This window comes from Megalobrama amblycephala, linkage group LG6 (assembly GCF_018812025.1).
Source record: "Megalobrama amblycephala isolate DHTTF-2021 linkage group LG6, ASM1881202v1, whole genome shotgun sequence".
NCBI lineage: Eukaryota > Metazoa > Chordata > Actinopteri > Cypriniformes > Xenocyprididae > Megalobrama > Megalobrama amblycephala.
The window spans coordinates 43,196,882-43,218,570 of NC_063049.1; the positions used below are offsets into that span (position 1 = coordinate 43,196,882).

Here is a 21,689-nt window from a genome sequence, read left to right on the forward strand (position 1 = left end):
CGGATGTGTCGCACTTGATACCGGAGATTTGGGGGCTGGCTCTAACGGCTATGGCCAGCGGCACAAGAGCTAAAGCAAAAAGCATTGGAGAGAGACAGCAGCCTTGCCTGGTGCCGCGGTGCAACGGGAACGAGGGGGGATCTTTCGTGGTTGGTTAGAACAGAAGATTGGGGAGCGGCATACAGCATTTTTAATATATTCATAAATTTCGACCCAAAACCAAATTTGTCAAGAGCAGCAAACATGTATCTCCACTCCACCTGGTCAAAGGCCTGCTGGGCATCTAATGAAATTACAGCAGAGTGGGGCAATTTAGTGGAATATATTAAATTAAGCAAACACCTCGTATTTGAGAAGGAAAATCTATCAGGGATGAAACCTGATTGATCAGGATGAATTAAAGTGCCAATATATTTGTTTAACCGGATGGTCAGGACTTTTGCTGTAATTTTTTGGTCCGAGTTGAGCAGAGATAGAGGCCGATACGAAGAGACATTGGTTCCGTCTCTGTCCTTTTTTAAGAGGAGACAGATATGTGCGTCGTAAAGAGTATGAGGGAAAGTGCCCTTTTTCAGTGAACATTTTACCATCCGAAGCAGAAGTGGGGCGATAACGTCAATGTGTGTCTTATAAAATTCTATCCCAAATCCATCTGGACCGCATGCTTTGCCACCAGGGAAAGAACGAATGGCATTTCTGATCTCCTCCAGAGTAATATCAGAGTCCAATTCTAGTCTTGCGGATTCAGAAAGGACTGGAATGTCTAAAGTATGGAGAAAATTGTCAATGTCTGTATCTGTGGCAGTAGATCTGGAGAAAAAACAAAAAAATCTGTCGTTAATCTGCTTGTGATCAGTTAATAGCTGACCGGTGGAGGAAGAAATTTTATGTATTGCCCTGTCAGATATGATGCCCTTCAGTTGCCTAGAGAGCAATTTATCGGCCTTGTCACCCAGCTCAAAGTACTTCTGCTTTAGTTTACGAATATAGTTCCCTACCTGCTCGCCTAGAATATGGTTGTATTCATATTTCACTTTCAAAATAGAGCTAAGTGTATCTTCAGAACCTGTTTCGATAGTCCTCCTCAAGTTCTGCTAACTCAGCCTCAATATCAGTGCGACGCCTGAGCCTGGCCCTTTTGCGAGACGACTGATACGAGATGATGTGCCCTCTTATCACAGCTTTAAACGACTCCCACAAAGTGGAGTCTGAGACAGCCCCATTATCATTAATGAGCATAAAATCAGCAATCTTGGTCGATATATAGCCACTAAACGTGTCATCTAAATATAGAGAGGGGTTAAATATCCAGCTATATTGAGGGATATAGAGCTTGAAGTCAATCACCAGTGAGAGGGGTGCATGGTCGGAAATTAAGATACTATGGTAAGTTGAGCTTATTACATTCAACATAAGTCTAGAGTCAACCAACATATAGTCAATTCTTGTGAAACTACCATGCACGGGGAGAAAAAAGAAAATTTCCTTTCTAAGGGGTGCTGGTGCCTCCATATGTCAACCAAATCCAGAGATTTGGCAAGGTCATTGAGAACCGAGACAGATTTTAATGCTGGGGCCACGGACGAGGAGGACCTGTCTAATACCAGATCAAAATAACAATTAAAGTCGCCACTGATAATTATGCTGTAATCATTGTATTCTGTGACAAAGTTGAATATTTTACAGAAAAAGTCAGGGTCCCAGTTCAGTTCACTGATTCAGAGGGGGAATCAGTGATGCTGGCGACGGTGATTAGCGGGGAGGATGATCTCGGGCCAGAGGCGAATATAAAAAAACAATCTCTCGCACTGGCCCCAAGGGGAGATCACCTCTCGCCCTCCCAGCTCATTGATCTAACCAAATTACAGGCAGAGTTTGCTGACGTGTTTTCTCCCCTACCTGGCCGTACAAACCTCATTCAGCACCATATCGAGACAGAGCCGGGCGTGGTGGTTCGCAGCCGGCCGTATCGCTTGCCTGAACACAAGAAAAAAGTAGTTCAGGAAGAATTAGGTGCGATGCTTGAGATGGGAGTAATAGAAGAATCCAACAGTAACTGGGTGAGCCCGATAGTTTTGGTTCCACCGCATGAAGGATACCAACGCGCAGATCACTCGTTGGTATCTAGCTTTACAGCCTTTTAAGTTCAAGGTGGTCCACAGGCCGGGTGTTCAGATGGCTGTGGCCGATTTCCTCTCCAGAAATGGGGGGGGGGGGGGGGGGGGGTGGGCTGCAGGCCGGATGGCTCCCCGGCCTGAGTCGGGCGGTGGGGGTATGTGGCAAGGGGGCGTGGTTCAGCGAACGCTGCAGCGGGGGAGAGCGTCAGGAGACGCGCAGTGGATGAGCGGGTTAAGCGCAAATAACAAACACCTGTCTCTTGTTACAGTAATTGGCGTGGAGAGAGTACTTAACGCCAGGAGAAACAGGAGTGAGTGAGAGAGAGAAGGACTGCTGGCTGCCACACTCCCACAGACTGACTGGAACTGACGGAGTGAATTCCCCGTGTTTATGTTGGCGATTGTTTTGTGCCTGTTTGCACACCTTTTTGTTGATTTTTCAAATAAAGCAGCCAGTAGTCACAGCCGACCCTTGTCGTCTTCCTTCCTAACATCTACGAACTTTGTTACACAGGTATTTAATTGGGCTGCTGAATGCATGAACGTAACTGACGCATATCCAGTTATTACCCACCTGTTTACGTCCACTTAAGCCATAACCGACTGTATTCACGCGAGATACTCCACACGATGGACATTTAGACATCTGTGTGCACTGTTTAACTATTTAGGCGCGAGAACTGATCGCGCGCGCGACAGAGCGCTTCTGTTGTGTGTCATTCAGCGCAATTCCGCCTATCCCTCATTCACTAACTGCACGTAGCCTAAATAATGAATTGTGTGATTGGATTGTAATTTTGTGCTACGACGATCATTTGGCTGTAAACTGAAATTATATTCAACCCGCCAAAGTGGCTAGTGGGAGTGGCTGTCTTACCCGCTACAGCTGAAATCTACCCGCATTTGGTGGGTTGGCGGGTGTTAATGTCAAGCCCTGGACACAAACATCTTAGATGTGTTGTTGGCTGGAAAACGCAAGGAACATTTAGCACCAGCTTCGGTTAGCCGCTTCCTCATGTTTGTATAGGCTTGCCGCTGTGCTGAGACCTCCACCGTGTAGTCGGGGAAAATGGAGACTCTCTCACCGTGATATTGCAACGGTGCTTGTTGACGGCTGAGTCGCAGTATGTCAATCACGTCCCGATCGTTGTGGACCTTGGCAATGATGATCCGTGGCCGCTCATTAGGCTGAGGCTTCGGTCTCAGGCTACGGTGGGCCCGGTCTATTTTTAAGGGTCTGCTAAAGTTGTCTTGGCCGAGTAGTTCTGGGATCAGCTTAGAAACAAAGTCAGTAGGGCTGCCTTTCTCTTCCCCTTCTTTAATGCCCATGATCCTGACATTGAGTCTGCGGGAGCGGCCCTCCAAGTTGTTCACTTTAGCCTTGAGGAGACCGTTAGCCACCTGTAGCTTGTTGCACGTAACTTCCAGAGCTGTTATGCGGCTGTCACTAGCTGACATGGCTTCGTCGAAATCATCGAGGCGGCGCTCAGTTTCATGTTTTTTTTTCTGAAGCGATGATAGCGTTACTTCAATTGTGTCGAGGCGGTCCTCCATAGATTTCTTTAAGCCATCTACGAGAGAGGTGATTTTCGCAAGCTCAGCCCCGTGGTTAGCAATACCAGCTAAAATAGCCTCGTTGCTAGCGGACGATGAACTATCCCTCTGACTATCGTCTTTCTTAGGCATGTTGACAAACCCACTTCCAACAGGGTACAGCACAGTTTTAAGGGAAAACCAGCATAAAATAATGTTAAAGTGCAATGATATTAAGGTAAAATTAGGGAGAAGTCACGGAACCCTTCGGAAACATGTCTACTCCATCACTGCGCACGAGCGCCCCATATTACCCTTTTCTTAATTCACAATCAAAAAACGGTTTCTGTCATGACACAACTCACTCTCCTCGAGAGTCTCTGAGCTATTGTCTCTCTTTTTTACAGGTCTTCACTCGGGCCTGCGTGTGCTTACACACCGCTCCTCTGAGCTGGTGTCTGTGGTTTGTGGTTCCTCTGAACCCTTAAACCCTTCTGCAGTTCCTCTGAACTGTCTTTTTCCCAGTTCCACTGCTGAGGTGGTCACTTTCACCTCTTCCCTGTGCAGTGAACTGTCTTATTTGGCTGTGGTATGTGGGCATTACGCACTCCTCATTCTATTACCCCTGAATACTCATTCCTTATATTCGAGCCCCAAGCGTTGTTGTATTTTTTACTTCCTTCAATTAATAACCAACTATGTAATAACATATCCCAATTAAAAGCTGATCAATAAACAGCCCTTAATGACAAAGAAAATCTTAACATAAACAGAGTTGAGTCTTCCTAAACGGCACACTTCTGATACAGGTTTCACACTTTATAATCATCATAAAGAGGAGGACCTTAATCGACCCCTTATTTGGTATAAGAAAAGAAAACATACATTGTGAAAGGAAAATAGATAACACCTTCTCAATCTTCAAAGCATGGAATACATATTGGTTGCAACAGGTGCATTGCATAGCATAGCAAATTTCTCCTGTGAGCTGAACTAAATCATCATGAAAAGTATTCAAAGTAAAAGACTTTTTAATCAACAAAATCAATTTCACATTAATTCTCTGTTGGTGTCTAAGCATCCGAATCATTTCCTTGGCTGCAGAATTGAGACATGGTTGTCCAAGGGCTCTCCGTTTGCGTCTTCTCCAATTTCTTGTAGAGTTTGGCCTGTTGTCTTTGGATTTCTTGTTGAATCAAAGCACTCATATCAATTCTAAGTTCAGTCGGTCTGCGTAAAGGTCTGTCAGCAGAGCACACCATAATCGGATTTGGGCTATCAGGATTTTGATCCCGATAGGCAGAATATGAAACAAGACTCCACAGAACATTTTTGCACTGGTTTGGTTCTGATTTGGGTGAAAAACCTAGGACTAGTTCGCAAAAATAGGTTTTGGAGAAAATTCAAAATGTCTGAAAACTTTTCCAGGTGGAAATGAAATCGAACGTACGCTCTATATACGTTTTGTTTGTCTTGAGCCAATGATTACAATGATATAGGACACATGACAAACGGTCTAGGAGTTATGAGCAGTTTTGCATTTTTGATTGCTGTAGCGCCACCTATGGGCCAATCTGGGTCATACTCTGTCAACCTCTCCCCAAATTGAGACCTATCATCTGCACAAGTTTCAAGTCTCTAGGCCTTACGGTTGGGGCTGCACGATCAGTTTTACGGTGGAAGAAAAATAATACAAATCCTTACAATTACAATAGGGTTTCAGCTCTATGTGCTTGAACCCCTAATATAAAATGTAATAAATATAAAGTATTAATGCTAATAAACATTAATACTAAAATAGAAATCTTAGCAATATTTTATTCAAGTATTAACTTTGCTCTATATTGTAAGTCAAGCAAGAAGCATTACTCACAATATATGCAGCACACAAATATTGGGTTAAATAATGCATTTTTGTTTAGGTTGAACTATATTCATCTTAGATAGGATCAGAGGATCTTACCTTTACGCTTCAAAATGACTGATACATAAAAAAATTCATAAGAGTCTTCAGCTTTGCAGCGATACTCAGAATGGAGGTCCAGCTCAGAAACTTTAGTAATGGTCAAAAATGAATTTGCATTTGATCTTTTGACATAAGACGTCAGTGTACTATTAAACGTTCCCAACAAAGACTTCATATTATTCGCAAGCTCCATGTCCTTTCTGTCACCCCATATCTTTTACTACTGTTGTACACTAGCATTATCCAACCCATCCTCCTCTACTGTTCGCCTTGGTATTTTAATATGCTCTACATCACCAATAGAAATAAGCTTATTAAGGTCACTTGTATAGCATCCAAAATTATCAGTTTACCCATTACGGATCTCTCTCTTCTTAACAGCAAAGCTGTCACACGCATGGCTCGGACAGTCAGCAGAGATTTGGACCACCCTCTCCACATTTACTTTTCTCTGTTGCCCTCAGGCCGCAGATACAGAACTTTACGGTGGAGGAGAGCACGCTTTAGTAAAAGCTTTGTCCCTTCTGCCATTGCTGCCTTAAACAATCTGTAACTTGTATGGATCTCGCATGCGCTGTCTTTTTGTCTATTGTTGTTATTGTCAGAGTCTGTGAAAGAAAATTTAACTTGGGGGACAATAAAGGTCTATCATCTATCATCTATCATCATCTAAAACATTTTAAAACAAGTTTCATAGCTTAAAACATCTCAATCGTTATTGTGATTGACATGACCAATGAAATGTTTATTGGCTTCAGGGTGGGATTTCCGCTGAACTGGTTTGGGGGAAGAAAACACGCTCAAAGCACATATTAAAAAAATCCTTTAATTATAGGTAGTTTAGAGCGAGTTCATTGAAGGATATATCCACCTCGTTTCCTGCTTATATCCATTCACCGCATCTATCCTGGTTTTATTCCTTTCCTACTGAACAGAGCACTCATCACACACAGTGTATCCAAAGAAGACAGAACAATGGAGGATCAGTTCTGTACCTGAGAAACAAGAGCAATCAAGGCTTTCATATTTGACATTGACATTAAAGGTGCCCTAGAATCAAAAATTGAATTTACCTCGGCATAGTTAAATAACAAGAGTTCAGTATATGGAAATGACATACAGTGAGTCTCAAACACCATTGTTTCCTCCTTCTTATATAAATCTCATTTGTTTAAAAGACCTCCGAAGAACAGGCGAATCTCAACATAACACTGACTGTTACGTAACAGTCGGGATCATTAATATGTACGCCCCCAATATTTGCATATGCCAGCTCATGTTTAAGGCATTACACAAGGGCAGCCAGTATTAACGTCTGGATCTGTGCACAGCTGAATCATCAGACTAGGTAAGCAAGCAAGAACAACAGCGAAAAATGGCAGATGGAGCAATAATAACTGACATGATCCATGATTACATGATATTTTTAATGATTTGTAAATTGTCTTTCTAAATGTTTCGTTAGCATGTTGCTAATGTACTGTTAATTGTGGTTAAAGTTACCATCGTTTCTTACTGTATTCATGGAGACAAGAGAGCCGTCGTTATTTTCATTTTTAAACACATGCAGTCTGTATAATTCATAAACACAACTTCATTCTTAATAAATCTCTCCAACAGTGTGTAATGTTAGCTTTAGCCATGGAGCACAGCCTTAAACTCATTCAGAATCAAATGTAAACATCCAAATAAATACCATACTTACCAAGGTTATTATAGTTTTGCATTTTTCATTAGTTTTTATTTTTATTTCGTTTTGACTTTTTGTTTTCAAATTCAGTTTAGTTTTAATTCATTTTTAAAGTGGGTTTGCTAGTTTAGTTTAGTTTTTATTTTTTGAAAATGCTTAGTTTTATTTTAGTTTTGTATTAGTTTTAGTGTTAGTTTTAGTCTTTTTTTGTAATTTGGGTTATATGTCAGGGGCAAGATTCAAAAAGGTCAGAAAAAGTATTGTGTAATAATAACTCAACAAAAACATCATACAATTTTAGAAAACATTCATTCATAAATAAAACCAGTACATAAAATGTACATATGGGCACAAATATGTAAACAGTCTCAACACTCCGCAGTAAGTGCAAAATGTGTAAGTGACGTGTGCCAGTAAAAAACCTAAAGGGCCAACAGACTAAAGAAGACATACATGAACCGCATGTAGCCTATTCAACCCATTTTTGAGCCACAACAAGACATTTCTGTCAGATTGTCAGGGAGCTCAATCTGAGAAAAGAACATGACAAATAACAAAAAAAAAAAAACTTTAAATACAGCTTTTCAATTTTTTTAGTGTGTGTGTGACACCTTCACAAAATTGCCAAAAAATCTACCAAAAATCTACACATCTTCTATACAGAATTCACACCCTATACAAATACCACAGCTGTACAATTTTCACACCCTATACAAAATTTACAATAGCCTACTCGTCTGGATTGAAGCAGCAAACATTCAATGTAAAGGCCAATTCACACCGCACCGACAAACGCCAACAAACTCGTCTGTTGGAGTTTGATCGGATCGGTGTGATACCCCTGTTGGCGTTGGTCTGAGTCGGTTTTCACCGGACTGAACATATTTAATCGCCGTTTAAAGGGGCCACGCAGCCTGAATCGGCGCATATTTAATGAAGCCCCAAAATAGGCAGTTAAAAAAATTAATAAAAAAAAAAAATCTATGGGGTATTTTGAGCTGAAACTTCACAGACACATTCAGGGGACACCTTAGACTTATATTACAGCTTTTAAAAAGACGTTCTACGGCACCTTTAAATCTTTCCAGAGTTCACTGTACTATGAAAACATGCTGTAACTTTTGGTGCATAAAAAACACCAACATTATAAAATGTTTGCCGGGTTAATTTGATAAAATATGTATTTCGTTTTGTCAGATTCTCAACTACCCTCCAGGATCATTATTGTAGTCTTAAACTATTAAAAACATTTCTGTTAATTGAAAGTAAAAGTAAGAAATGCAAAAAATAAAGCTTATATAAAATAAAATATAAACATTTATAAAACTAAAACCAAAACAGAAATGAACAAAAATTAAAGTAAAATTAACATGAAAACTATAAAAATAAAAGCTAATTCAAAATGAAAAAGAATAAAACAAAAATAAAAAAAATAAAATAGCACTGCTACCCTCTGAGGGTTTAATATTTAAATATTTAAAATACCATTTATAATATTCACATTTTGAGAAAAACAAATGTTTAAAAAAGTTTAAAAAAAATATGTTGACATGTTTACCTTTTTGATAACACTTTAGAATAAGGTATGGAAGCTTGTTTCCACCATGAAATAATAAATAAAATAGGTAATTGCAACTTTTTATCTCACAATTCTGACTTTTTTCTCGCAATTGTGAGTTATAAAGTCAGAATTGTGAGTTACAATGTCCAAATGTGAGGGAAAAAAGATTGACGTTTTTTCTCAGAATTGTTAGTTTATATCTCGCAATTCTGACTTGATAATCACAATTGTGAGATAAAATGTCGCAATTACCTTTTTTATTATTTTATTTAGTGGCGGAAACAAGCTTACATACATTTGTTAAAATTAGTTAACGTATTAACTAACAAACGAACAGTGAGCAATAATGTTTACAACATTTAAAAATCATTATCAATGTTAGCTAAAAAATAGTTGTTTATTCGTTCATGTTAGTTCACACTCACAGTGCATTAACCAATGTTAACAAATACTACTTTTAATTTAAAAAATGTATTAGTAAATGTAGAAATTAACATCAACTAATGATGGTAAGAGATTTTAACCCATTCCTTACCCACATCAGTGATCACAATGGAGTTATTGATGGGAAGTTGAAATGTAGGAGTACTGCTGGACATATCTATGAACAAGAGGAAGACGGTGTTAGAAACTAACTTCTAGCACAGAGTTTATATGACCGGACTTGGCTGGATGAGGAATATATACCTCTGATGATCAGTTCGCGAAATCCAGAGCGGTTGTGTTTTATCCCGTTGTGCTCCCAGGTGCAAACGCAGGTGTAAATACCCTCGCTTTCTTCTGAAGAGTTACGGAGAAGTAAATACTGTGCAGACTCTTGGTTTGGAATAAGAGAGAAATTCTGCGAAAGAGAAAATATTGGGACAATGATGTTGCATTCATGCACACAGTTAGAAGGAAACTTTGATGGAGTAGATTTAAGCATAATAGTGTAATTCACACTTTCCATAATCAACTGTAACTGTAATTATAATTTCAACTGATTCTACAGTTCCTCATGTATAATTAAGTTGGCTTGAGAAATATCTATCTTAAGTTGTCTGTCTATCCATCTATCTATCTTTCCAACTATCTTTCCATCCATCCATCCATCCATCCATCTATCATATTTCTATCTATCTGTTTTTCTGATAGACTGTATTGCCTTCAAAACAATCAAACTACTTTAAACTTCATACTTCAAACTGAAACCCTTCAAACTTTAAGATTTTTAAACTTATTCAAACTTTCTGGTCCAGCTTTCTCAAGCCAACTTAAGGTTTGTCTTGACAGACCGTTTTCATATATATCTACAGTGCACAGCATAAATGAGTAAACCCCCTCTGAACAAATACAAAATATGTATTTTCTTAATAATCACTAATACAACTCATGGAAAGATGGCAAAACTAAAGTGTATTAAACATATACATAATAAAAACTGAGAAATATGTCATTAATAGCCATATAATAAATAAAGTAGCCAATTTTGTTTAAATTAAGGATTGCAGAAATGAGTACACCCTAGATTTAATTAAACAAATGTATAATATTCTAGCACTTAGTATTTCCTCCATCATTTTGAATATACTGCTCTGACCCTTCTTGGCACAAAGTGAACAAGTTCATGACAAATCGTCACATCTGTCCTGTTTAACTCCTGACAAATCGTCACATCTGTCCTGTTTAACTCCTGGATGATGAGCTCCTGAAATGCCCTGATCTTTAATGGGGAGTGTTGCTCAACTCGTCTCTACAGAATCCCTCACAGGCGCTCAAGAGTGTTAAGATAGGATGCAATACGTGTCCACAGAAGGTTTTTCACCTTGGGTGAATGCATATCCTCTTTGTCATGTTGACAAAAGTGCCCAACAATGCAGGGAATGAGGAAAGGGTAACATCTTCTGTTTCAAGTTTGTGGATTAAATCACACAGTGGGAATTCATGACAGCATTGATAAAGCACACACCTTCAGCACTCATACATCCCTATATAAGAGCTTTACTACCACTGAACTTTACTGTGGGAATCAGGCTCTTCTCACTGTACTCCTCCTCTAACATCTCCAGAACATTCTGGATGCAGTTAGATCCAAAATAATTGATTTGGTCTCATGAGACCAGAGTATTGATTCCCAGATTCTATATTTTTGTAAATATGGGCTTTGGAAATGTCTAACTGACTCTATTGTGCTTTGGCTACAGTGAGAACAACAACCATGCATGTCATTTCTGCAGGCTGCATCTTACTCTGTGAGATAAACACTCACTCTTTTCATAGCTTTTGCTGGCTCTGAGACACTCGCTTGGTATTTATCCTGCTCTTTGTCTAGCAAAAAAAAAAAAATCCATCATCCCTAAATGAAACCTTAAAATGAAGGCCTGATTATTTCAGGGGCCTTGTCACAAGTCCATTGTTTTTGAATTTCTGTGTTACTTTTGCTATGTTTTCACACTTAAAATAATGATTTGGTAATCCTCTTGTTCTCTTTTGTGTTCATAAATAAGTCTCCTGATGATTCTCTCCCAAGTGCTTCCATTGTTGTAAGCATTCAGTCAAAGAATGATTCAGTGGGCTATAATACTTTTAATTGTCAAGAAATTACTTCTCTTTAAATGTTTTGGTTCAACATACTTACCTTGTCATGAATACGGCTCCCGCGGCTCTTCCTCCTGGCCGCCGGAGGGAGCCGTCACCCGAATATTGACATGTTCCCATCTGGACTACACTACCCATAGGCCCTCATTCCTGGGAGTGATTGCGCACACACCTGCACTGCATCACACACACACCATAAAACACTCACACACGCATTCATACACCGTGAAGTCTTAATTTGCCTAGGTGATCATTTCTGTGTGTTTTCCTGTGGACTGTTACCGATTGGACTGCCTTATCTCTGTGAACCTTTGCCGCCGACCCTGATCCTTGCCTGCTTTCTGGACTGTGTTTGTTTGCCGCCAGCCACGACCTCTGCCTGTTATAATACCTTGATTCCAGCCGCCTGTCTCGACCCAAGCCTGTCCCTGTGCATGATACTGCCTTGTCCCTGTTTGTACTGTGCTGTGTTGTCTTAATAAAGACGCTGCAAATGGAAAATAAAAATTTTCTGGTGTAAATTTAAGGCAATGTTTAATCAACAGGTATGTAATGATGGGTCAACAGCGTGTTGACCCATCATTACATACCTGTTGATCAAACATTGCCTTAAGTTTACACCAGAAAATTTTTATTTAGTTTTATTTAATAACTTTTAGGAGGGTGTACTCATTTTTGCTACACAATATTTTATCACCTTGATAATAAAATCTTATTTTCCTGAATAATTTTGACATGCTTCTTTGGTAATTGATTAAGCAGAACATTATCTCTCTAAAGAACCCTAACATGCCTTCTAAGTAATTGAGTAATTGCTGACTTTTCAAAGTTTTTCAAGGGGGTGTACTCATTTATGCTGTCCACTGTATATATAGTTCTCATTTCATATGCAATAATGTCAAGTTGAAGTCTTAAAGGACCTTTAAACAAAGTTTTTAGCAGTAGAAAATGGTCATTTATTTCTTAATTATGACTACTTTTCATGTATAAATCTTACTATAACTGGACCTTAGGGAACATTATAAAATGAAAAATGAAATTCATGACCTGTTTAAGTATAAGAACAGATGAAAAACAGCCTATAGTGAAATTAATGAGTTTCGTATTATTGTCTTTATTTTCATTCAGTGTTATAATTTAGTAAATTATTAACAATACGAGCTGAATTCCCTTTGCACTAGCCAACATGACATTGTATGAATCATTTTCAAGTCAAACACAGGATATTTGTCATGTCTAAACCTTGATCAGATCAAATGATGAATGATCAGTTTAGTTTTGACTCATACATTGCAAACATGCTGTCAAATTTACCACAAACATCAAACAGTACCTTATACCAGATGAACGTGGCCTGCTGATATTCACACACTGGACAGTAGATTTTTGACGGCTTTTCTTCTTCCGGAGTATCGTTCAAGAGATCTGTGTTGAACTCCTCATAAACCACAACGTCAGTTTCATATTCATCACATTTGTCCTCCTCATACCACCTACAGGATGACACACACCGCTGTTAGAGGAAGATTCTGGGATGAAACGTGAATAAAGTTTGCAGGTGCATTGACAGTGAATGGAAGTGTGTGCGATCACCAGCGTGTGATGTAGCGTCCTGTGTCGTTCAGGGTTAACCAAAGGATGTACAATTCAGAAAGGTGGTAATGGATGCGTTCGCTCTCCTCCGTCCCGATTTGCTCAACCTGCTCTGTTCTTTCGATGTATTTGAACCATTCATACGAGGTGTTTTTAGTCTCAATATGGCACTCACTGTCGGGCAGGGTAAATACAGGGATTCTCCAGCTAGCACTTTCACGGTTGTCTTTTTATAGGGTCTTTCACACTGAACTAATAAAAAAAGACACGTTTAAATGTGTTTAAAGCATCTTCTTTTAACCCAGTCAGGAGCAAAATTATCTGTATGCATATGAATATTCAGTTAAATAATCCCTTCAAACAAATAAACAAATAAATAAATAGGTCAACCAGTTGACAAAAACTTTTCTCTTTGCATCTCATCTTCTCCTTTTATTCCAAAATCTGTCCATTTGTCAACCCATATAACTTTTTTAACAAATGTGCAAATAAATAAATAAATTAAAGTAAATAAATAACTGAACTCAACTGAACAACAACTCAAATATCTATTTTTGAAAGAAATGTGCAAATAAAAAAAATTTAAAAAATTTAACTTAAAATCTGTTCACTTGTCAACAACCCAAATATTTATTTTTAAAGAAATATGCAAATAAATAATAAATAAATAAACTTAAAATCTGTTCACTTGTCAATAACTCAAATATCCATTTTCAAAGAAATGTGCAAATAAATAAATAAATAAATGACAAAATCTGTCAACTACCCATCTATTTAATATCTAATATTAAAAAAGATCTATCTAATAAATAAAAACATAAAAGAATGAATGAATGTTTTTTTGGGGGTTTTTTTCTGACAAAATCAAAAGCATCTCAGTATCTCTATTTAACCCAAAATCTGTCGTTTTGTCAACAACCCAAATACCAATTTTTAAACAAATTTTCTAATATGAAGTTACCTGTGGAGTTCGACTGATATGACCAGATCAGGACAGATTCAGTCAGGAGCAAAATCATCTGTAACATCCTCATCATCATCATCATCCCTGTAAAGCAAATAATCTCAAAGGCCTCAACAGAGCGCAAAGCTTGTGGCGCACACAAACCACTACTCCTCTCGATCTTATAAAGCATGTGGAAATCTATTACCATGCACACGTCCACTTACGGAGACCTGCTCTTAAAGGGGCCATAGCACTTTCTCATAAAAGTCACATCTTTACCTCACTACACACTTTTAACAGGATATCATAAGAAGAGATTAAAGGGATTAAGCAAGTTTTAACAGTTTTAATGTTCATAAAACATTAAATAGATTTATATTCAGTATATTTAGTATATTTAGTGATGGCCGATTTCAAAACACTGCTTCATGAAGCTTCGGAGCATAATGAATCAGTGTATCGAATCATGATTCAGATCACATATAAAGCAAATAATCTCAAAGGCTAAAATTTCAGTTCATATCTTTACTATAATGCAACACCATATACTGATAACCTTTATTTCAGGATGTGTAATCGGTTCCAGTGCGTAATAATGAAATAAGTTCTAGCGAATCTGATGGCTGAAGGTATTTATTTGCTATAGGATGTAATTTACCCAAGTCTTCTATCATTTAATCTTCACTTTATCTCTCTTTCTTGACATTACACTTTTGAAAACAGGATATCATAAGAAGAGATTAAAGGGATTAAGCAAGTTTTAACAGTTTTAAAGTTCATAAAACATTAAACGGTTTTATATTCAGGAGCAAGATCAACAAATACTTTTTATTACTTAAACATTTATGCATGTGGCAGATGCTTTTATCCATAAGTAACATTGCACTCAAGGCTTCAAGTTCAACAATCCCCACAATAAATAAATAAATAAATACAAATAAACAGCAAATATCCTTGTAATATGCAATGTAATAAGCAACTTGTTAATTGTGAGATACAAACTAAAGTGTTACCGATTTGTTTCCATAAATATGTTAAAGATTTTGTAACATATTGCATAGTTGTGCTTGGAGTCAATTGTTTTATTTGTGATAAGGCAATAAAACATAAATTATGAAACATCATTTTTTTCCTATATAGGCTGTCAAAAGAAAAAAAAGAAATGATGAACTCACAGAGAGAGAGCCAATGAAATATTAAAAACTGTCAAATGCTTTTGTTTTTCTATACATTTGTTTTTTTGCATAGTAAAATAAAACCTGTAAATGTAGTTTGCCTTTTTTATGCCAAATAATTTTGTCAGATAAATACCTTAACCAAGTTTAGTGTTTTGTTCTTCCCTCATATTTAAAATGTTTAAAAATATAAAATAGGGCTGACTAATATATCGCATGCGATTGTCACACGCATTTTGTCAGTAAAGTTGGTTCCCTGATTACCGCTAAATCGTCATCACCTGCTTTCACGGCGGCGACATTGTTCAAAATGCCGCGCCACAGCTGTGGCACCTGCAGAGCCCCTCTGCAGGATAACGACTGCCACGGTGAGTGCGTCGGATGTCTGGGCAAGCCCCACGCAGAAGCCGCGCTCACCGAGATTTCATGCCTGCACTGCGAGTGTATGAGTCTCGCCTCTCTGTGCTCGCGGATCGCTTTCTTCAATGAAAGCGGTCCCGCCCCTCGCGCCCTCCCATCTGCTTCCTCCCGCGAGCCAGCTAGGAAGAGACAGTGGGGCAGAGGAGCTCAGCGCCCGGACTTGGGAGAGCTCACGCCGGCCCAGTGCCCGCCTGCCTCTCCCTCTCCTATGAGAGAGCCGTCCCCCGTCCTCTTCTCGCACCCAGAGCAGCGTCCCTCAGCGGAAGTGAGCGACCTTGTCTCGTTTGGTGGATCAGAGGACGAGCAGCTTGATGACTCCATGTCTCTCGCGGCATCTGAGAGGGAGGAATAGGTCGGCGACAAGGACCCCACCCACCTGCCGTCATTGGAGCCCATTGAGTCCAGGCCTGGGATGGACGCCGAATTATTCTGCGTCCTCTCAAAGGCTGTCGAGGAGCTCGACTTAGAATGGGCCCCACCTGAAGAGCCGATTTGCAGCAGGCTGGAAGAGTGGTATCTGCCGGGACACCGCCAGACCCCCCGCCAGCGATCTGCCCCCTTCTTTCCCAAGGTCCACGTTGAGCTCACAAATTCATGGCGTGCTCCATACTCAGCCCGCCTGCGAACTTCTTCACCTGCGGCTCTCACCTCGGTTGACGGCTCACGTGAGAAGGGTTACGAGCAGATGCCGCCGATGGATGAAGCCGTGGCCGCTCACCTCTGTCCTCCCGCGGCTAGAAAAGCAAGAGGGCCCTTCCTTCCAAGCCCTGTCGTACGACCTCCGCCATCGCCGGCCGAGTGTACTCTTCAGCTGGGCAAGCTGCATCGGCGCTCCACACCATGGCCATTCTCCAGGTGTTCCAGGCCAAACTCCTCCACTTCCTGGATGAGTCTGGGATAGATGCACCAGCTTTCCGCGACCTCCGCAGCGCCACCGACCTGGCCCTGCGCGCCACGAAAGCCACAGCTCAAGCCATCGGAGATCTATGGACAACCTAGTTGTGTTAGAGCACCATCTCTGGCTCAACCTAACAGAGATTAAGGAGGTAGACAAGATGGCCTTCCTGGACGCCCCGGTCTCTCCTTCTGTCTCTTTGGGCCAGCTGTGGAGGGGTTCACCGAGCGCTTCACCGCCGCGCAGAAATCGTCCCAAGCTATGCAACATTTCTTGCCTAAGCGCTCCAGCTCTTCTTCTGCTGCAAGTCGATCCAAGCCTGCGTCGAACCAGCACCAGAGCAAACCTGCCCCTTCTGCGTTGCAAGCAGCGCCACCTAAGGAGCAGCAACAGCGAGCCCGGCCCACTAAACACTCCACGCTCCCGAGACGCCAGGGTCCCCGGCCCAGAATAGTGCTGGACCCGACGCCTCCGGCGTCTTCCTGATCTAAGGAGAAGAAAGAGGATGGGGCAAAGTCTCGCCGTGGCCGGACCACCCCAAAAGCTCTCTCGCACAGTTCCCCCGCCACCTCGTTCAGTTCCAGGTGTTGGGGACAAAAGTGTTGTTATGCGTCCTGGGTCCACAGTGGCTGGGTCCACAGTGGCTGCGCCCACGCAAAACGGCGTTCTCATGGCGAACACAAAAAAATATTTTACATTGTCAAAAAGAGAGCAAAATTTCTCTTCCATTAATGTCAGTGCAACGACCCCTGTGCAGCGGTCCATCACCAGACGCTATCCAGCCCCTTGCCACACGGGCCGAGGCCTGGCAAGCCATCCCCGGTGTGTCAAAGTGGGTCATGGGGATTATAAATCACGGCTACTCACTGCAGTTCGCCCGAAGACCCCCGCGCTTCAGCGGCGTGGTTCCCACTTCAGTCAAACTGGACGACGCTCATGCCCTCCGTGCAGAAGTGATGTCTCTGTTAAAGAAGGGAGCCATAGAAATTGTTCCCCCTGCAGAGTGTGTGTGGTGTGGCTTATCAATACACGGTCCTTCCCTTCGGGCTGTTACTAGCTCCCCGCACTTTTACGAAGCGCATGAACACGATGCTTTCCCCTCTGAGACAGATGGGAATCCGAGTTCTAAATTGACCCTTCGCTAAGCCACGCCCGAAAACTGCCACAGGCCAATCGCGGTTTAGCAACCGTTACTAGGCGCGGGAGGTCTGTCAAGCTTTCGAGCAAGGGAACATGCCGAAGCATTGTGCGTATGGATTGTGGTAATCTGATACCCGGTATCCTAAAAGTTTGGACGGGGTGGTGGAATTTTTTTCCCTTCGCAACACCTAAAACCCAAGTGGAGAAATGCCGATGTTCTGACAATTTGTGCTACCCTGTCAGATTTTGCTACCTCCCATTGAAACAGTAGGTAATGTTAGCAAAATCTGACAAAATCTGAAAAATGCTAATGTTACCTATCAGATTGTGCTTCCAGTGTGATATTAACGTGGTCTATGGCTTTATTAACATCTACATCTACACCTACCCCAACCCTGAACCTACCCTTATAATAATGCATATACAGTAATTTTGTGTTATTTATCATGACAACAATGATGTAATATTGATGTATGCATATGGCGTAAGCCCAGGTAGGACAATATGACGGGTCGGTTAGCTAGCTAGCTAACTCAGCACATCATTGCTTGGAAATAATGACGATTCTTTGTTCATAATGCATATATTTGAACGTGAAATTAAATGAGTAAAGGCAAGACGGAGAATAAACATATAAAGCGGGAGAATGTTATCACTGAAAAGTGGTCAGGCTAACGTCTTGTGTTTATTCCACAAGACTTATAGATAAGCTGTTTGATTTATAATTATTAGGTTATTTTCACAAATTTCACTTAACTTGCTGTGGATGAACAAAGCTTTTCCTCAATAAATTGTGTGTTTCCCATTTGAATGGTCAGCATATGAGACGGCTGCTGCTCACGTTGGGAGCTTTAGCTTCAATTTTGATCAAATTATTTTCTAATCGGTTGCATATTATGTCGTGGATATATTCCTTGAATGCATACTGCAGTCCCTTTTGTCTTGCTCTCTCAGATATTTTACCTGTTCGCCAAAAATGACTAATTATCTCCTTGAAAATGTCTGACACCGGTGCATACATACTGTAAATGACTTGCCAGATGCGAAAGCTTGACAGACGTAGCAACAGTAACTAAGGAGGGCGGGGCTTAGCGAAGGGTCCATTATCTCGACGATTGGCTCATACTGGCCCAATCTCATACCGAGCTAGAACATCACAGATCCGTGCTCCTCAGCCACCTTCAGTGCCTAGGACTCAGGGTCAATTTTGCCAAGAGCTCACTGCTCCCCAGCCAACGCATCACGTTCCTGGGTGCAGTTTTCGACTCAGTCCACATGAGGGCTGTAGTCTCACCAGAGCGTGCTCTGACGATTCAGAAGCTCACGGCATCTGCCAGGAACAAAGCCCGTTACCCTCTGAAGTTTTTCCAGAGGATGTTAGGGTTGATGGCTTCCGCCTCCCCGGTGCTGCTCTGCCTTCTTCGGATGCAGCCTCTGCAATACTGGTTGAAACCCAGGGCTCCACCCCACACTTGGCGGGCGCGGCCGCTTTCTAGTCAAGGTCAATCAGGCCTGTATCGTGGCCCTGAAACCTTGGATGAACCCCAGTTGGTTCAGACTGGAGTTCCCTTACAGGCGGTGTCCAGAAGGACGGTGCTCTCAACAGACGCCTCCAACCTGGGTTGGGGGGCTGTATTCGAGGGCAGACCGGCCTTCAGCTCGTGGTCTCACAAGGAGAGCCATCTGCATATCAACTGCCTCGAGATGCTGGCAGTGGAACGAGCCCTTCTCTCGTTCCAGACATTCCTGGAAGGACGCCACGTCTTAGTCTTAGATAAATCTTTGTCTTACATAAATCGTCAAGGAAGCCTGTCGTCCAACCGCTTATGTGCCCTGGCGAAGCGCCTCCTCGAGTGGGCAGCACCCAGGCTGCAGTCGCTAAGAGCGATGCACATACCTGGAAAATCGAATCTGGAAGCAGACATGCTATCTCGGAGCAATGTCCCCTCGAACGAGTGGATGCTCCATCCCCAAACAGTTCAAAGGATCTGGGAGATCTTCGGGAAGGCAGAGGTCGACCTCTTCGCCTCAGAGGACAACTCTCACTGCCCAACTTACTTCTCAAAGGAGATGGATGCGCTGGCCCACGACTGGCCCAGCCTCCTCTTTTACGCCTTTCCCCCGATCGCGCTGATCCCTCACGTCGTCAGGCGAGTCAGGGAAGACAGACACAGAGTCCTCCTGGTGGCCCCCTCTGGAGAACCCAAGTTTGGTCCTTGGAGCTGTTCAGGCTTTCCACGAAAGCCCCATGGCCAATCACCCTGAGACGGGACTTCCTCTCTCAGGCGAACAGGACAATCTGGCACCCCCAGCCAGAACTGTGGGCTCTGCACCTCTGGTTCCTCGACGGGAGCCGATAGACCTCCCCAGGAACATACTACACACCATTTCTCAGGCTAGAGCTCCGTCTACAAGGCGCCTCTATGCCCAGAAGTGGTTTGTCTTCATTTACTGGTTCTCAGCACGCAATGTTGACCCTGTGGAGAGTGACGGATCTCAGATACTGTCTTTCCTCCAGGAGCGGCTGGACAGAGGCCTCACGCCCTCCACGTTCAAGGTGTACGTAGCAGCCATCGGAGCGTTTCACGCTCCCATTGCTGGCCAGCCAGTGGGAAGAAACAGCCTTATTGTGCGTTTCCTAAGTGGTGCTAGGCGGATGAATCCCCTTCGACCACTCACCGTTCCCACCTGGGACCTCTCTATGGTCCTGGCAGCCCTCAGAGGTCCTCCCTTTGAACCTCTGCGGTCAGCTGACCTCTGGCCCTTGACGCTTAAAACCGCTCTGCTACTAGCACTAGCATCAGTGAAGCGCTTTGGCGACCTGCAGGCCCTCTCTGTGAGCCCTGCATGCCTTGAAATCAGGCCCAACGACTCCAAAGTCGTTCTGAAACCTAGACATGGCTACGTCCCTAAAGTACTCTCTACTGCGTTCAGAGCACAGGTCATGCTCAAGAATAAATTACATTTTAAAATATTTTCAAATAGAAAAGTTATTTTAAATTTAAATTAAATAAATGCAGCCTTGGTGAGCAGATGAACCTTCTTTTAAAAACATTAAAAATCTTACCGATCCCAAACTTTTGAACGATAGCGTATATATATTTATATATATATATATATATATATATATATATATATATATACTGTATATATATATATATATATATATATATATATATATATACACATACATATAATATGATATATTTTGATGGTTCAATTGAACTTGTAGGGTCATTAAAAACAAATATCCCCTCTGGACATCACTTCTGGTCATTACTGTATTTAATCATGCAATTAAATTAAGTAGAAACAAAATGTGTTGCTTTAACTAATTTTAATTAGGCCTTAGTAAATTTTAAAAAGCATCAAAAATAATTTTTTACAGTTAGTGATTGTTTGTTGGCCCATGTCCTACTTGTGTAAATCATTGAGCGCATTGTCATAATCCAGTAGACTGATGTTTATGGTGATTTTGCGCTCCAACAGACAGATGGTTCTGCATCTGGTGCATCAGTGACGTGCAGCTGGATTCTGATGGAGCGCTGCAGCGACGGAGCACTTGGATAACACACTCGGAGCATCTGCAGCAGGATCCGCTTCACTGCCATTCACCGCTGGAAAAAAAGAAGAAGACATGAATCAGACGGCTGGAGTGTCCAACCACTGCCACAGGCGCTCATCTATCGATGTGAAGGTGAGGAAGACTTCTGCTCATCATTATGTGAAAAAGAAACAATCAAGGCTGTTTCTGGTTTTGTGATTCTGACTGCGTGCAACTACTGCTCCAAGTTTAATGTAGATTTGAAACTTTTTGAAAGGGGTTTGGCAAAAACTGTCCTGAATTATATAAATAGATGTTTTCTCTTTAAATAGATTATAGACAGATATACTGCATAATGTCAGTTTTATAAACTAGAGAGCTAACCTTGAACTCATTCTGTAATTTATAAGAGCTAAATACTTACATTTAATCATTTAAATTAATACTTTTATTCAGCATGGACACTTTGAATTGATCAAAATTGACAGCAAAGACATTTATAATGTAACAAAAGATTCTATTTCAAATAAAT

At 41.4% G+C, this 21,689-nt stretch overlaps 2 protein-coding genes and 1 long non-coding RNA gene across 10 annotated transcripts in view; 1 reads left to right on the forward strand and 2 right to left on the reverse strand.

Moving 5' to 3' along the window:
• Nucleotides 1–5,683: 5,683 nt before the first annotated feature.
• LOC125269626 lies at nucleotides 5,684–14,191 on the reverse strand. Its single transcript, XM_048192558.1, has 6 exons — nucleotides 13,999–14,191; nucleotides 13,038–13,263; nucleotides 12,778–12,937; nucleotides 9,555–9,708; nucleotides 9,403–9,468; nucleotides 5,684–6,611 (listed from the first exon to the last, which is right to left on the reverse strand). Exons 1-6 carry the CDS (start codon nucleotides 14,189–14,191, stop codon nucleotides 6,541–6,543), a joined length of 870 nt encoding a protein of 289 aa, XP_048048515.1. The 3' UTR covers nucleotides 5,684–6,540.
• Nucleotides 14,192–21,106: 6,915 nt separating this feature from the next.
• LOC125270794 overlaps nucleotides 21,107–21,689 on the reverse strand; it is a 31,698-nt gene continuing 31,115 nt past the window's right edge. The window contains exon 3 of the long non-coding RNA XR_007185472.1: nucleotides 21,107–21,230. This is a non-coding gene — a long non-coding RNA (uncharacterized LOC125270794). The remainder of the gene's footprint in view (nucleotides 21,231–21,689) is intronic.
• Nucleotides 21,179–21,689, forward strand: part of LOC125270793 (inactive dipeptidyl peptidase 10-like) — a 31,461-nt gene continuing 30,950 nt past the window's right edge. For all 8 annotated transcript variants that reach the window (XR_007185471.1, XR_007185470.1, XM_048194749.1 and 5 more), the window contains exon 1: nucleotides 21,179–21,310. Coding sequence is in view for 6 of the 8 variants with exons in the window: in XM_048194749.1 (XP_048050706.1) it covers nucleotides 21,251–21,310 (60 nt within the window). In the remaining 2 variants the exon portion in view is untranslated. The remainder of the gene's footprint in view (nucleotides 21,311–21,689) is intronic.